This window comes from Impatiens glandulifera, chromosome 2, assembly GCF_907164915.1.
Source record: "Impatiens glandulifera chromosome 2, dImpGla2.1, whole genome shotgun sequence".
NCBI classification, from domain to species: Eukaryota; Viridiplantae; Streptophyta; class Magnoliopsida; order Ericales; family Balsaminaceae; genus Impatiens; species Impatiens glandulifera.
This window is the reverse complement of record NC_061863.1, coordinates 66,008,773-66,027,100: the sequence shown is the minus strand read 5'-3', so window position 1 is coordinate 66,027,100 and position 18,328 is coordinate 66,008,773. Positions and strand designations below refer to the sequence as shown.

Genomic DNA, 18,328 nt, shown 5'->3' with positions numbered 1-18,328 from the left:
TGGGCATGTAATGGAGTTTTGCGTATTGTACTCGATTAACGACAACTTTAGATGTTACACGCTTTCTTAATCACTTTATTATTATTATAGATTCTTGATATGATGATTCAATAGATGAATAATCGTTTTTCAGAATCAAATACGGATGTGCTTGCTTGTTTAGATTCAAATGATCTCAATTTGATATTGATAAGCTACTCCACCTTGTTGAACTTTATCCGGAGAATTTTTCATCAAATGACCGTATAATGCTGAAGAACGAGCTTGAGACTTACATTAAAAATGTACGACGAAATAAATTTTCAATGATTGGAGATTTGAGGAGTCTTGCTAGAAAGATGGTTGAAACTAGGAAGAATGTAGTTTTTTCATTAGTATATTGTTTGATTGAGTTGATATTGGTTTTAACAGTTACGACTGTTTCGGTTGAAATGATATTTTCTGCGATAAAAATTATTAAGACTGATTTACGTAATAGGATGGGAAATGAGTGGATAAATGACAGTTTGGTAGTATACATCAAAAAAGGAGATTTTTGTTATAATTGAAAATGAATAAACTTTACAACAAATGAACACGTTGAACACGTAGGACACAATTGTAGCAAATAATTATTCTATTGTACCTAATTTTATATTTTTGTTATAGTTACTTCTTGTATTATTTTTGATATAATTGTTATATAATTAAAAAATTATATATTATAAGATTTAAGTATTTTTTAGCCCACGTTAAAATTTAATTTGATTTTGCCACTGATTAATTATATATCATTATGTTATTCAAAATAAATAGTATGATACTAATATATTTTAGTATTATAACACAAAATTATCATACTAGTTTTTCTAATAATACTTAAGATTATAAAATTACAAAATTCAAATACTATTAGCTACAGTTGTAATTAGCATTCATCATTCAATGTCTTTTAGTTTTTTCCAAAGATCTTCTAAATCTATTTGTAAGCTAATTAGTAATCTATAAATGCATATGATAATTAATTAAAAGAATTAAAGGTAAATATTTTCTTAATGCTCATAGTTACTTTATGAATATGGCTTTCATATATTGATAACAAAATTATAAAGATCTTACACATATTAATTTCATAACATTTTTTCAAGTCAATTACATTGAATACATTGAAAATTACAAACATCAATCATATAACATTAATTTTTCAACTAAAATACAATGAATACATTGAAAAAGAATATTCAGAACAATAGTAAAAAAAATTAAAACAATAATGAAATGGGTCATTTTAGAGTTTTGGATGTTGCATATGCTTAGCCACATTTTAATAAAGAAACTTAGTTCACAAAAGAAAAAGTTAATAGTAAGGTTTGGGTGGTGGAGACGAGTATATGTAAGGAGTCTTATCTTGAGCTTTGTATGTTTGTGGTGGAGACGAATATATATAAGGAGTGTATTTCTTCTCATGAGCTTTGTATGCGGGTGGTGGCGGCGATGAGTATGTGTAAGGAGTGTACTTCTTCTCTTGAACTTTGTATGTCGGTGGTGGTGGAGACGAGTATGTGTAAGGAGTGTATTTCTTCTCTTAAGATTTGTATGTTGGTGGTGGAGGAGACGAGTATGTGTAAGGAGTGTATTTCTTCTTTTGAGCTTTGTATGTGGGTGGTGGTGGTGAGTATGTGTAAGGAGTGTACTTCTTCTCTTGAGCTTTGTATGTGGGTGCTGGTGGTGAGTATGTGTAAGGAGTGTATTTCTTCTCTTGAGTTTTGTATGTGGGTGGTGGCGGAGACGAGTATGTGTAAGGCATGTATTTCTTTTCTTGAGTTTTGTATGGTGGTGGTGGTGAGGATGAGTATCTGTAAGGAGTGTATTTCTTATCTTGAGCTTTGTAGGTTGGTGGTGGAGGAGATGAGTATGTGTAAGGAGTGTACTTCTTCTCTTTAATTTTGTAATGAGAGTTTTTCTTGTGATTTTGGTAGTAAGAGGGTGGTGATTTAGAGGTATATGGATTATATTTGTTATGATGTGAATGAAAATTATAAGGTTTTGGATGCTTGTGAGAACGGGTATAGTAAAGAGGCGGAGGAGAAGAATATGTGTATGATGGCGGTGGAGGAGGTGAAGAATATGTGTATGATGGCGGTGGAAGTGGAGAAGAATAAGTGTAGAGTGGCGGCGGAGAAGAATAAGTGTATGATGGTGGTGGAGGTGGAGACGAATAGGTGTAGGGTGGAGGCGGAGAAGAATAAGTGTATGATGGCGGTGGATCGGTGGAGACGAATATGTGTAGGGTGGAGGCGGAGACGAATAGGTGTAGGGAGGAGACGGAGAAGAATAAGAGTATGGCTCATTTATAGCGTCACATGCCGATATTAAAAAAATTACAAAGATAAAATGAGGCAAATGCCCTAACTTCTCAAAGCTTCCCATTTCAACTCTCCCAAATAAATGAATACCTCTAATGAACTTTGATTGTGTTTGAGTTGAGAAGGTTTTAAGTTATTTATACTTATTATAGAGATGAAGGAAAATGGAAAAATCTGTTTTTTTAATGGATTGATAGGCTGGATATAATGCTTAAATATGATAAATTAAACTCAATGATCTATCCTTCATTATAATTTGAATGTGGTGGTCTCCCATTACATAACAAAACAATGAAGATATTAAACAACTTTATTAAAGTATCATAACTTATTGTTGTGGGTACTAAACAATAGTACTGTGGGGCTTGGGCCACGTCTATATATATATGAGAAGATACAAGATCATGCCCTTAAACTTTCTAAGTACATATTACAAATAAACCATTGTAATGTAGAAAATGACACCTCATAAATAAATAAAATCCAGTATTTCAACAAAAATAAATAAATAAAATTGAGTAATATTAACGATGCTACCACTTATAATAAATTATTGTATTTCCACTGGGTAGGTAGAGTAACATATTTGGTTTTATATTATATTCTATATGAGATTGTTTATTTTTTAAAATATTTTATTTTACTATGGCTAAAAGTATTCGATCATCTCATATTTGATTGTCTATTTAGTTTTTATGTATTGTTAGACTGAACACCATTTATATCATATTGTTTGGAATTTAAAAAAAATTATTTGTTACGATTGATTGAATTATTTTAATTTAAAAAATGTATTCATGTAAAAGGAGATGTAACATCAATCAAATCAAATTGTATACATAAGAATGACTCAATTTAGAAATATGATCATAATGAGAACCATATAGAGTACAAACCAAACCACAAATAACTCATCCAATGCATAATTAGGCATATTAATTAGATGCTTCGTTGAGACTCTTTGAGATCTCAGATTTGATGTTCTTCTTTGTGTCGTCACTTTCATGCTCTTTGTCAGCAATGGGCTCAAACCCATCTTTTTCATGGTATACTTTAATCATATATATGTACATACACAAGGTGAGGACAACGAAAATGACCAAGTACCAACTGAATTCAAGCGTTATCAGTGCTTTAGCCCTATCGAGCGCTTCATCGGTATGACACCTTATCCTAAAATATTCCTCCTTGTTCATAAAGCAATCTTTAGGAATCATAGTTGGTGTCCAAAGCATGATTCCCATTACAATATCCCAAATCCCTTGGAAGAGAATGCTAAAAGACCTCACAAAACTAACCAAGAAACTATTTTTATAGCCAATGCTAAGAATAGTAGTAACAAGTGAGGTAAAAATGACAATTTGAAGATACCAATGATAATGGCCTTCAAGTCCCATATGGTCGGTTGAGTGGAGGTGGTAAAGGAGAAGTTCTTGACAAAACATCACGGCTGCTAGTGTCATTGTCAAACCGTAGTTGGTTTTTGGGCGGCCAAAATGGTCCAAGAGTTTTGTGAAAGCAGCGTAAACCAAGATCCATAAGGTGATGAATGCATGTTCAAAGTTGCGGAGATGGGTTGAACGGATGGTCCCGTCTTGGTCGAAAAGATGGTGACCCATTTGGCCGATGACTAACTCGAGGAGTATGTAGATGGAACTACAACCCATCATGAAGTAGAGCTCTAAGTGCCTTGATTTTGAAGTTGGAAAAAATGGCAAGGAAGTGTATGCCTTTGGGTTTAGGACATGGAGCTTAATGTGGTTTACTAGGTGCCATAGACCAATAATAAAGAATCCAATGCCTGGTATGACATGCCCAATCAAAGTGCCCATAGTGTGAGGGAGATATTTAGCTAGAGTAATTGACTTGGAATAGATTATGGATAGGGATGTAGGTATTTAAATGTTTGTGACATTGGGCAAAATTTTCAATAACCCTTCTTGTTTTTGTAATTATTCAAATTGACCCTTACACTTTTAGAAAGATTCCCACATGCCTCCAATATTGTTATAATGATCTTTCACTAAGGTAGTAAGGTGTTTGAATGTTCTTCATGAAATGGATCACAATTGGAGATTCTTAGTTTGTGAACGGTATCTTCAATTTTATGATACGAAAAAATTGTAACAAAAAGAACAAGCATTTTCCAAAGGGTGTGATTGATATCCTCTAATTTCATTTGGTAAAAGAAAAGGCAGTTTTGGAACATTTATCTCTAGTTTTTTTTTTTACAAATGTATTTTTTGCATTTGGGTTCCTCCTTTTCTTTTAAAAAAATGTTGTGACCAAATGGTCCTTCGTGCCCCCTCATAACTCTATGTGAGAAGGTACATTTACTATTTGGTCATAGAGAATCCATCTGTATTTTTTGGCATGGTGGATATTTTTTTATTATTGGCTTATCGGGAATCAGTCATGCATATTGTATCGGGTCTCTCCAAACTTCTCCTTCACGAGGGGTTCTTGCAGGGGTTCTTGCAATCGCGTGATTAATTAATTGGTTTTACATTTTCTTTTAAATACTATGTCTTAAAGGTGAGGTCACTGCTATGCTGAACTGAATATTCTTTAATCATTTTTATTTAACATTGTACCTAGAATGTGTAGCATATTTTCATTCATGACATAATTGGAATCAGTTTGCAACTCTCAGAGAAGTTTGAGGGTTCATTTGACATTTTTTCAGCCTAGGAAACCTTGTAGAATTATACGTACATGGTAGCTTTCATATGACCCACAGGGACATAATTTGATAGAGAATATTATAACAGCTTGCAGATTACGGGGAATTATAGAATGACTATCTTAATCTTGATTAGTAGATTTATCTTATTTTTAAAATAAAATTAAGTTACTGAAATGCATACAATTATTGAACTTAATTATTAACATGTATGTTCTTCTAGAGGACATTTTAGTGTCAATTTTATTTGATTTTTTTTTAAAATATAAAAAATTGGCATAATTTTGACAGTAAATCTCCACTTCAATTTAAATTGTTTTTTTTAAGAATTTCATGATATATAAAGTATACATATTACTTATATATTCCTTTTTAATGGAATTTAATTTTGTAATGTGTGATATTAATTTTGTTATAATTTTATTTAATTATTATTAAATTTTACATTTAGTATAAAAAATGCAATTGACACCATTATTAAAAGAAAATTTTAGATGAAGTGAATTGACAAATTCTTTATTATGATATAGGAACTAACACCATTATTAAAAGAAAATTTTAGATGAACTGATTTGCAATTATCACATAAAATAACATAATTATATAAAATAACATAAACAAGTTTCACAGTAATATATACATTGGTTCCTATTTTAGATCAAAATACGGTCAATATGGACATGTGGATTTTCTTTTAAAGAATTCTATTTAATTTTGATTAGCTTAATTAATAAATAACATGCATAATGCATTGAATGTATGTAGTTGTGGGGAGAGATTAAATTATTTAACAGTTTAGTCAAGTATTGTGTACTTTAATTAATTAATTATATATGTGTGTGATGATTCTTGTACAACAATCACTTTAGCATACTATGTATGGCCAATATATGACACAATTGATGGCTGATAAACTGTGTGGTGTCGTTTCATGTCTTAGTGCATGTTTATCTTGCACTATATAGATGTCCATTAAATTGTCTTTCAAGGTTTAATTTGCTTTAATTTCTGATATTTCATGAAACGTCTAATAATACATGAGATATGTATAATTAATGACTCAAAATTGATTTTTTTTTCACTAATCTTAATCATTAATATACAAACCTTGTAAAAAAATATATTTACAAAAAAAATTTTAAAAAAATCTTAATCAATATATATATATATGCTTAATTTCTATGACTAAACATGCAAAGATTTACCTGGCATACTCCTTTTTCGAACCGGAGTTTGATATCAAACTCTTCTTCCTCTTGAGGAAGTTGTCATTTTCTTTAAGTATGAGTTGAATGAAAATATAGTATTAATTAGTTTATCCTTAAAAAAAAAAGTATGAATTAAATTATTAAAATATTTTTTATTTAATAATTTAAATTTTAAAAAAATGAGTTTTAAATAATTTGATATTTTATTTAATTAAGTGATTTTATTATTTAAAATAGATAGCTATAAAAAAAAATTGTAAGTTGTTATGGGTTTAATTTGATAAAATAAAAAATATATGTTATTACACTCAAGTTATATAAAAGAATAGAATTAAATATTAAATGTATACATTTGAAAGAAAGTTTTAAATTTATTTATCTAAAAATATACTAACCATATTATAACCTGTGCGGGCACAGTGAATAGTTCTTGAGAGTGAATACTCCAACCACTATACAACAAAGTAATTTAATAAAACTAATCAATTATTAAAATATAATATTTTAATAATAATTAGACTAATTTAAATTTTAAAATTTATTATTATTAAATAATTTAAAATAAATTATATTTAATATGTTATTTTCAAAGTTTTTAATAAATATATATATATATATTATTTTAAATTTTAATATATATATATATATTAAATTAATTAGTGATAAAATAAAAAAAAATGAATTTTTAAATTTATATATATATATAATATTATTTTATAATTTTAATTGACTAATATTATACATAACAAGATTAATAAAAATAGTACAGGCATTCAAAAATTAAACAAAAATAACTAAATAAAATATTATATTTTAATTGTTTTTATAATTTATTTTTTTACTTTATATAACTTGAATTATTTTTATTAAATTTTTTTATGCATTAGATTAGTCAATTAAATTATAAAATTATTTTATTTTATATAATAAAATTAAAAAAAATTTAAATTTAAATTAATTTTTTTTATAATATATATATGGAGATCAGTAATTAATTTAAAATAATATATATATATATATATTTATTAAAATTTAAAGTAATATATATAAATTAATAATTACTTTAAAAATAATATATTAAAAATATCTTATTTTATAAATTTAAATAAATTAATGAAATATTTAAAGATAATAAATTATAATATTTAAAAATTAGTTCATTTATTGAAATATTATAATTTAATAATTTATTAGTTTATTAAATACTTTGAGTGTATATAGATACATAATATATTTCTAAATGATGTATAAATTTAAGATTATTCTTCAAGCCATGGATAAATTTAATATTTAACTCAAAAAAATATATTACAATTTCATTAATCACATTAAAAGCTTGTTTGATATTTTTTATTCAAGAGTTTTTATCAAAATTTTGTTTGATAAAAAAAATATTATTTGGATTTTTAATTGGTAAAATTATATGCTTTTTTGTATTTTATAAAAAAATAATATTTTATTATTTTGGTTAATAAATTAAATAATTTAATTGTTGAAAAAATATAAAATAGGATAGGTTGAGTTTTGAATTGCAAAATTCCAAAAACAAAAACACATCAAACTAGCTCTAAAATATAAAAATTAAAATCAGAATATACTAATTAATAACTAACAGAAAATAAAACTTTTTTCGTTAATCTTATCCTAAAATCATCACTAATCTAATCACTAACTCAATTTCCCTTGTGCTTCCCATTTAGAATTCAAATTTATATATTTATCTTAAGGTATTTTCTCTTTAAATTACACAATCTCTTACAACTTATAATGTTTAACATCTCAATTTTCACGATCTATTTCAACTCATGTCTTAAAACATTCGCATAATTAAGATTCCAAGTTTTGCATTTAATAAATTCTAACATTTTTTTCTTTACAAAAATCCTTTTTTTTTTATAAAATATGGAGGCATTGATCTTATCCTTAATTAAAAATATTATTTTTAATGTGATAATGAATCAAAGTTATGTTTGACTTTAATTATGTCAAATTCAGGTATATGTCTATTAAATCAGACTTTTCTTTTTAGGATGGACACGTTATTTAGTTTATTTAAAAAACAATTATAAAACTTTTTCAAAAAATATATATTTTTTTTTATAATTATGACATTAATTAATTTAACTTCAACATTAGGGACAAACCAATTAAAGAAATAAATTTCGTATGGGATAAAATTACCCAAATCTCTTCCAAAGGTTTGACAAGTGCAAATTATAACATGGTTTGACAAAAAAAAATAATTGGAAAAGCATTTCAATGAAAAATATAATCGGGTCCTTAATCTTTCACAATGTACAAACAAACCACACAAGTTTTCTCTAAAATCAATCCATCAATATGGACTTTCCTTTCCTAAAAAACCATAAACAAATACACACTAAAGAATGGTTTGATTTCAATATTAAGCCCAAAATTATTGATGGGCATATATGATCACAAATTTATCGACACATAGTTAATCACTTGTCTCTCTCGATGATCACCTCTCGATATCCATTGATGTAGTTGATCCCTTCCCCATTGTAATGAAGCTCTTAGTTCTCCTAATTTTCTTCTGAGCCTCAACATCTTCATGATCTTGTTCTTCATACTTCGATAAGGATTCATACTCCTGTTCCTTCTCAGGGTAAACAAATCTGATCAAGAACAAGTAAAGCCCTATGGAGAGTACAATGAATACAATCAAGTACCAACTGAACTCAATGTTCACCAATGATTTAGCCCTCTCAAGACCTTCATGCCCATTACACCTAATTCAAATTAAATAATAAATAAACACAAGTACTATACTATAATAATTTTATTAATCATAATACAAAACTATAATATTATTCAATGTAACATACCTAACCACTTGGTGACCATCTTCGAAATTGATAAAGCAGTCTTTGGGGATAAACCCGGGCGTCCAAAGCATAAACCCCATGGTGGCCAACCAAACGCCTTGAAAGAGTATACTGAATGACCTAACGAAGCTGATCAAGAAGCTGTTGGGATAACCAATGCCCATAAGGGTAGTGAGAAGAGAAATGAAGATAACAATTTGAAGAAGCCAATGATAATGACCCTCCAAACCCATGTGGTCCGTTGAGTGGAGATGGAATATGAGGAGTTGTTGCCCAAAGGCTGCCGCCCCAAGTATCTGGGTTAGACCATGCTGAGTCGACTTGGTCCGACCACCACCGCCGCAGCAGTCAAGGACGAGGGCTAAGGCTGCGTAGACGAAGAATGAAAGGGATATAAAAGAGTGTTCGAAGTTGTGAAGGTGGTTAGAGGGTATTGTCCAGTCCTTGTCTAAGGGTTGATGACGGTTTGGCCCTATGAAGAGCTCCATGGCTATAGAGGCAGAGCATGCACCCATTATGAGAAAGAGCTCTAAATACTTCAACTTTGAGGTTGGAAACCATGGTAATGAGGTGTACGAGTTTGGCCGGAGAGCATGGAGCTTTATGTGATTTAGAAGGTGCCAAAGTCCTATAATAAAGAACCCTAAACCTGGTGCTACATGACCCACCAAACTACCCATAATATTCTTCTTAATTGGCTAGAGCAGAATGAGAAAAATGGAAGAAGGAGATGGAGCATTTATATGGGGAAATTTATTTTAATTAGTTATAATAATATTAAAAATTTATGAGTTTTTATAAATATGCAAATATATATTATATGGTCAACTATTAATTAAACAGGAAAAACCGCCACCAACCTAAAATACCAATTGGGCCAAGGTGGAATTCTTTGAAGTCTTAGAGGCTGCAAAAATATTTGAAATTTAATAATTAATTAGAATTCTAATTACATTTCTCTAGTCTAACCTCTTGAAATGTGTATAAAATGAACTTCGTCTAAATACCCTTACAAAATAATGATATTAACTGGGATTGATTAAGATTGACAAAAACAAATTAATAGTCATTGAAAATGTTCTAATTACTAATAAATTATATATACATATTTTTGTCCAATATTATTATTAGCTAATTATATTTTTACAAACTATTTTATTAATCTAAATTGTTTTGAGTGTTTGTTGAAATTTTGGACAATTGTATTTTTTTTTATAATTTTTACGTTATGTTTAAACTATTTTTATTTATATATTGTATTTATTTTTAATATATATTCATGAGATTATACTAAAAAGCATGACATTTTGAGAGCTTTTACTTAGATTGATATTAAGAAACTTTTGATTCAATTAATTGAGAAGCTTTTGTTGAATTCCTTATTACATATTTTTAGATTTTATTTTTGTTACTTTCTTTAGTTTAATTAATTGTTACTCTTTATTTTATTATAAGATCGAACTAAAAATTAAAATAATGAGATTGACAAGATTTTTAGTAAGTAGATTTACTTTATTTATTTATATATATATAAATCAAAATAATTTATAAACTTATAAAAAAATAATTTAAAATTTAAATACTTAACTATATTTAAAATCTATGATTAATAATGTTTGACTTAAATCCGTTAATAAGTCCGTTAGAAGAGGTCGGCCCAGATTAATTAGAGAGCCCATATTGATATGTTTAATGTCTTCTCATTTGAAGTTAACAACTTTATTTCATATTATTAAATTTTGTTAATATATATATAATTAAAATATATTTTAAAACATTGTTTTATTTAAATTAATATCTCAATAAAAAATATTTAAAATAAAATTAATTTTTAAATAAAAAAAAAGTTTCAAATCCAACTCAAGTTATAATAGCTGGTTTCAAACAATGCTAATAATGTTATATTCTTATAGTTTTTATTTAGATATTGAAATAATTATATAGTTATTGAAAATTTAATTGATATATACAGGACTTCCCAATTAGGACCATTAAAAAAAACTTTTTTTCTAAACAAAATTATTAAACTAATTAGTCATATACAGTTAGATACTTAACATGTAATAATAATGTTAATTTTTATTTTTATTTAAAATGATTTGAAGTGAAAATTTGAACCCAGGACCCTAAGCTTAAATACAAAGAGGACTGTCGGTATGTCAATCGTAGTAATACTATTATCGCACCAGCACGCTTAATTGCGGAGTTTCAATGAGAGAAGTGCATTAATGTTGGTATAATCGAACATAATAGTAATGCGATTTTATATTTGGGAGCAATACAATTGCATCTAGTTATATTTTATTTATTTTTTAACTCTTAAATTTGTTTCCAACCATAACACATTCATTATACAATAAATCAAATACAAAAAAAAATCTTTTCTTTTATTATTATTGTGACAAGATATGTACTTGTTCTATTAATATAAATTAAATATGGAAAAATAGTTTTATAGCAGCTTGTCTTACAATGATGAAATACCACATTCTGTGTTGAAACTTCTTTATTGATGGAGTAAAGTGGAAGACAAAATGATTTAGTACATCTTAATTTATTAAAGCTTTGTTTAAATCAGACTCTATGCTGTTTATTTATTATTTAATAAGGATATAAAATTTATTATTTATTTAGTAATATAAATTATTATTTAAATTTTATTTATTATTAAAGTTTGTTTTGTAGAAGAGCATGACACAACATCACATTCTACTCTACCTATAGACCTTATTTCCGCAATGAATTTATAGCAAAAAAATTTATTATATAACAAAGTCATAATAAATTTGGGAGTTGTTGCACCTATATAAAATTGTTAATTTGTTTGTGTCTTAATATTAAGTCAAATAAAAGATTGTCTAGGTTAAATTGAATGTTAATTAATTTATTTGATATAATACTGGTATTTTTAAAATTATAATTCAGTGTGATTTGTTTGATATAAAAATTATATAATTGTGATTTTTTTTTATTTGATACAAATATAATTTTTTTGATCTAATCCAAATTATGTAATTTTGACAAACATGAACAATGATTTTGGATGATAAGGCCCGTTATTTTATAAATTAAAAGTGGGTACTTCTATTGAATATTAAGAGATTTAGTAATCAGCTAATGAGAACATATAATTAAACACCTCACTCGGATCTAAGGCCATGTTTGTTTTGTATACTCTCCTAATGTGAATATATATATTTTTTTGTTAAATAATGTTATTTTAACTTTAATTAGGTTTTTAATAAAATTAGTAATCCAGTTAATGTTTTATTTTATTCAATTTTATTTAATATTTCCTAAGTAAATTCAATTTTCATATATATTCACATGTTTTTTTTCTTCTATGATTCAAATGCACTTATTGAAACCAAAAACCACACCTCAAACCCATTATGATTAATTTGAAGGATTGAGTTTGAATATCTAACATAAGTAGAGGACCCATTATGAATTCTTTATCATTTACTATATTTTATTAGGAAAACACTCATTCATGAGCGGAAAAAAAAACACAAACATTGAATATTACACAAAAAAGAAAAACAATAAATAAAATTTCATCCAAACCATGATTAAGATACAAATTATTTGAAAATATGGCTTGTGTAAGTTACATTTTGCAGGTCTGCTAGCCAAAAAAAAAAAAATCAAACTTACAACAGTGTTTGACTATCTTTATCTTTGTTGGTTGGTTAACTGTTTTTACTTATTATGAAGAAGATTTTAATGGATGAATTTCGTTCAATGATAATAAAAAATGGTATTTTCAAACAAACAAAAAATCAAGTCTGTAATATAAAAATTAGGCTTCGTTAAAGATGTCTATATCTCATTAATTATCAATCAATTTTTATCAAAGGATTACAATAATCAACTACATTAGTAACATATTTTTGATCATTTTACCCTCATAAAACTTTATTTTTTAAAATATCAAACAAGCCAAAAATGATTCTAGTACGTATAACAACTTCATCTTCATAATTGGTGGTTACATTATTGAACATACCCAGTTGTCTAACCCACTTACCTAACTGCTACTATTATATACATTTATTATTATTATTATATTTCATTGTTGCAAATAAAACATAAATTAGTTCATCTGCATTTATGTGAATCAAACTCTTTACAGAAAACATGTTTTCTATTTTTGTGTTTTTTTTTTAAATATAACTCATTAGATTAATGTTTTAAAAAGTAATTTGCTGCCCTCATTCGTCAACTCTTTCCCTTAATAAATAGTACTGATCATGTCACCTGTTTTCATGAAACCTTAAGGAACTTACAATAAGAAATATGGTCGCCTGTAAATTTTTTTATCTCTTCATTACTCTACCTATCCTCCTATCCGCCATTAATGTAGCCTCGGCCCAGGATACATTCGGCAGCAGCATGAACCCGAAGCTCCTCCGCATGAACAAAGAGAAGTTGACCCATTTCAGGTTTTGTTTTGTTTGGTTTGGTTATGTTTATGATTGATTATTTGAGAAGAGAACTTTTTTTAACTGGACCGGCCCGTTTCAGGTTCTACTGGCATGATGTGGTCAGTGGTCCGAAGCCAAGCTCAGTGACGGTTGTGCCGCCAAAAACCAATAGCTCAGCAACGTTCTTCGGTCTAGTGAATATTATGGACAACCCATTAACTTTGGGCCCTAACATAACCTCGAAAAGAGTTGGACAGGGACAAGGGTTATACGCCTCGGCTTCGTTAGAAGAGATGGGATTGTTGATGCTGATGAATATTGCTTTCACAGAAGGGGAGTACAACGGAAGTACGATCACGGTTCTTGGAAGGAACACCGTGTTTTCGAAGGTGCGGGAGATGGCGGTGGTGGGCGGAACCGGTCTTTTTCGCCTCGCCCGGGGATATGTTCAGGCCCAAACATATTTCTTTGACCTCAAGAGTGGAGATGCTACGGTTCAGTATAATGCTTATGTATTGCATTATTAATTCATTATTTAATAAAGAACCCTAAACATGGTGCTAAATGACCCACCAAACTACCCATAATGTTCTTCTTAATTGGCTAGATAGAGCAGAATGAGAAAAATGGAAGAAGGAGATGGAGTATTTATATGGGGAAATTTATTTTAATTAGTTATAATAATATTAAAAATTTATGAGTTTTTATAAATATGCAAATATATATATATATATATATATATATATATATATATATATATATATATATATATATATATATATATATATATATTATATGGTTAACTATTAATTAAACAGGAAAAACCGCCACCAACCTAACATACCAATTGCCAATTGGGACAATGTGGAATTATTTGAAGTCTTGGAGGCTGCGAAAATATTTGAAATTTAATAATTAATTAGAATTCTGATTACATTTCTCTAGTCTAACCTCTTGAAATGTGTATAAAATGAACCTGATCTAATTAATACCCTTACAAAATAATGATATTAACTGGGATTGATTAAGATTGACAAAAACAAATTAATAGTCATTGAAAATGTTCTAATTACTAATAAATTATATATACATATTTTTGCCCAATATTATTATTAGTTAATTATAATTTTTACACACTATTCTATTAATCTCATTTGTTTAGACGGTTGGATGAACTTTGGACACTTCGTATGTTTTTTATAATCTTTTTATTTATTTTTAATATATATATATATATATATATATATATATATATATATATATATAAATAATGATTTTAATTTTCAAAATGTTCAGATTGTCGGGTTTCAAAATGTTCAGATTGTTTGGTCGAGAATTGTAGTTAATTTGAATATAAGTAAATGGATACGTGGGTCGGATTGTGGGTTGATTTGCTCATAAACTTAAAACGGTTAAAAATAAAATTAAAAATATTATATGTATGTTTCGAACTTACTACCTAATAAAATAAGGAAATAATGTCAATTTTATCATCGAACTATAACGGAATATTTACGTACATCGCTAAACTAATTTGTGTTCATTCATACCACTGTAGTTGAGTTTAATGTTCATCTATGTCACTGTTATCTATGTCACTGCTGGACAAAAATATTCAAATCCGTTAAGTTTTCCGTTAAATAATGACACGTGTGATTGACATGTCATTTTTTAAAATTTAATATATATTATATTTTTATTTTTATTCACTATTTTAAATAATAAAACTTAATTTACATTTTCAAAAGTATTAATCAAATAAATTATATATTTTGAGAAGCATTAACAATAATTCACTTTATTTTAATTAATATATTTTCAACATTTATTTTTATTAACATTTCTAAATAATAACGCTAATAAAAATAAATGTTAAAAATATATTAATTTTAAAAAAAAGTGAATTATTGTTAGTGTCTCTCAAAATGTCTATATTGTTTGGTTTTAAAAATATAAAAGTTTTATTATTTAGAAATTATGAATAAAAATAAAAATAAAAATATAATATATATATATTATTTTTTTTAAATAACATATCAATCACACGTGTCATCATCTAACGGAAAACTTGACGGAATTGGATGTTTTTGTCCAGCAGTGACATAGATGAACATTAAACTCAACTACAATGGTATGAACGAACAAAAATTAGTTCAGTGATAAACGTGGATATTTCATTATAGTTCCATGGTAAAATTGACATTCTTCCCAATAAAATAAGTACAACCATTTAACCAACTAGGCTAATAAAACTTTATATTTTAAATTCAATATCAAATTTGATGAGCGCGAGACATTTTAACAATATAAGTTCAACATTTTAACTAACTAATATATATATATATAATAATGCATAATTTTCAAAATATTCGGATTGTCGAGTCGAGAGCCATTGTTAATTTAGATATATATGTGAGAGTAAATGAATACTTGAGTCGGATTGTGGGTTGACCCGTTTATAAATTTACAACGGTTAAAAATAAAATTAAAAATGTTATAGGTATGTTTCGAACTTGCAACCTAACAAAACAAATACAAATTTTTTAACCAACTAAGCTAATAAGACTTTATATTTTAAATTCAATACTAAATTTGATGAACGCGAGATATTTTAACAATATAAATTTAATTTTTTAACTAACTAATTTATATATATATATATATATATATATATATATATATATATATATATATATATATATATATATATATATATATATATATATATATATATATATATATATAATGATGCTTAATTTTCAAAGTGTCTGGATTATCGGGTTGAGAGCTGTGGTTAATTTGGATATATATGTGAGAGTAAATTGATATTTGGGTCGGATTGTGGGTTGATCTGCCCATTAACTTAAAACGGTTAAAAATAAAATTAAAAATGTGATACCGTAATTTATTTTTCTCGATTTTTATATCATTACTCGTACAAATGCACGAGCTATATGTATGTTTCGAACTTACAACCTAACAAAAACAAGTATAACATTTTAATCAACTAGGCTAATTAGACTTTATATTTTAAATTCAACATCAAATTTGATAAACGCATGACATTTTCACAAATAAGTTAAATTTTTTAACTAACTAACTAATATATATATATATATATAATGCTTAATTTTCAAAGTGTCCGGATTGTCGGGTCGAGAGCCGTGGTTAATTTGGATATATATGTGAGAGTAAATGGATCTTTGGGTCAGATTGTGGGTTGACCTGCCCATAAACATAAAACGGTTAAAAATAAAATTAAAAATGTTATATATATGTTTCGAACTTGGAACCTAACAAAACCAGTACAACCCTTTTAACCAACTAGGCTAATAAGACATTAAATTTTAAATTCAACACTAAATTTGATGAACGCGAGACATTTTAACAATATAAGTTCAACTTTTTTAACTAACTAATCTTTATATATATATAATGATGCTTAATTTTCAAAGTGTTCGGATTGTCGGGTTGAGAGTTATGGTAGTTAATTTGGATATATGTGAGAGTAAATGGATATTTGGGTCGAATTATGGGTTGACCCGCACATAAATTTAAAACAGTTAAAAATAAAATTAAAAATGTTATCAAATATTTACCGTAATTTTTTTTCGGTTTTTAAACAATTAGGCTAATAAAACTTTATATTTTAAATTTAACACCAAATTTGATGAACGGCGGGACATTTTAACAATATAAGTTCAACTTTTTAACTAACTAATCTATATACAATGATGCTTAATTTTCAAAGTGTCCGGAATCCGGATTGCCGAGTCGAGAGTTATGGTTAATTTGAATATATATATGTGAGAGTAAATAGATACTTAGGTCGGATTGTGGGTTAACCCGCCCATAAATTTAAAACGGTTAAAAAAAATTAAAAATGTTATCACATTTTTATCGTAATTTTTTTTTCGATTTTTATTTTATTATTAGTGCAAATGCACAAGCTAAATGCTGGTTCATCTTATAACCTTTATTTTATAATGTTATTAAATTTGGTTAATATATATAATTAGTGTATTTTATAACATTATTTCATTTAAATAAATATTTAAAATAAAAATAATTTTTAAATAAATAAATAAATTCAAATTCAACTCCATAGTTGAGTTGGGGTTTCCAAACAATGATGAATATCAATCTTCTCATGCCTGAGCTTAGTAATTGATTTTTATGTTGGTTGGTAGTAAATGATGAATATCATCATTTTGTTAATTTATATATATATATATATATATATATATATATATATATATATATATATATATATATATATATATATATATTCCCAATTAGGACCAATTTAAAAAAATTAAAATAATATTTTTTTTAAATAATATTAAACTAATTAGTCATATATACATTTAGGGCATGCTTGGTACGTGGTTTTTATACTTAGGAATGGGAAAGGGATTGAAATGAGATGTTTGGTTGGTGGTTTTGATTTCAGAATATTGATTTGATTCCCGGGATACTGAGGTATCATCAAATCCTCTTTAAATTGGGAGGAATGAATCTCATTCCGGAGTATACACTTTCTCTCCCATTATCTCCACTCTCCTATTTTCTCTCTTATAATTATAATAACATATATATTTTATAATTATATTATATGTTATTTTATAATTACATTATAAGTTATTTTATAATTAAGATAATAATAAATTTTATTTATTTATAAATAAATAATTTCAATTATTTAAATAATATTAAGTAATCATTTAAAATAAAGTTTTAGTAATAATTACAATAACTAATAATAATATAATTAATTTTATATAATTAATTTTAAATATTATATATTAATAATAAA

General features: G+C 26.6%; 4 protein-coding genes across 4 annotated transcripts; 1 reads left to right on the top strand and 3 right to left on the bottom strand.

The window, feature by feature from the left end:
- Positions 1-1,564: 1,564 nt before the first annotated feature.
- On the bottom strand, positions 1,565-3,269 carry LOC124925250 (extensin-2-like). Its single transcript, XM_047465221.1, has 2 exons — positions 3,242-3,269; positions 1,565-2,325 (listed from the first exon to the last, which is right to left on the bottom strand). The coding sequence occupies exons 1-2, from the start codon at positions 3,267-3,269 to the stop codon at positions 1,565-1,567; spliced, it is 789 nt and encodes a 262-aa protein (XP_047321177.1).
- LOC124927559 (transmembrane protein 45A-like) lies at positions 3,194-4,229 on the bottom strand. Its single transcript, XM_047467999.1, has one exon. The coding sequence runs from the start codon at positions 4,175-4,177 to the stop codon at positions 3,281-3,283; it is 897 nt and encodes a 298-aa protein (XP_047323955.1). The 5' UTR covers positions 4,178-4,229; the 3' UTR covers positions 3,194-3,280.
- A 4,489-nt stretch (positions 4,230-8,718) lies between these two features.
- Positions 8,719-9,765, bottom strand: LOC124923722 (transmembrane protein 45A-like). The gene is made up of 2 exons (XM_047463685.1): positions 9,086-9,765; positions 8,719-8,989 (listed from the first exon to the last, which is right to left on the bottom strand). The coding sequence occupies exons 1-2, from the start codon at positions 9,763-9,765 to the stop codon at positions 8,719-8,721; spliced, it is 951 nt and encodes a 316-aa protein (XP_047319641.1).
- Positions 9,766-13,383: 3,618 nt separating this feature from the next.
- On the top strand, positions 13,384-14,039 carry LOC124927957 (dirigent protein 22-like). The gene is made up of 2 exons (XM_047468467.1): positions 13,384-13,530; positions 13,613-14,039. Exons 1-2 carry the CDS (start codon positions 13,385-13,387, stop codon positions 14,037-14,039), a joined length of 573 nt encoding a protein of 190 aa, XP_047324423.1. The 5' UTR covers position 13,384.
- The last annotated feature ends 4,289 nt before the right edge of the window (positions 14,040-18,328 follow it).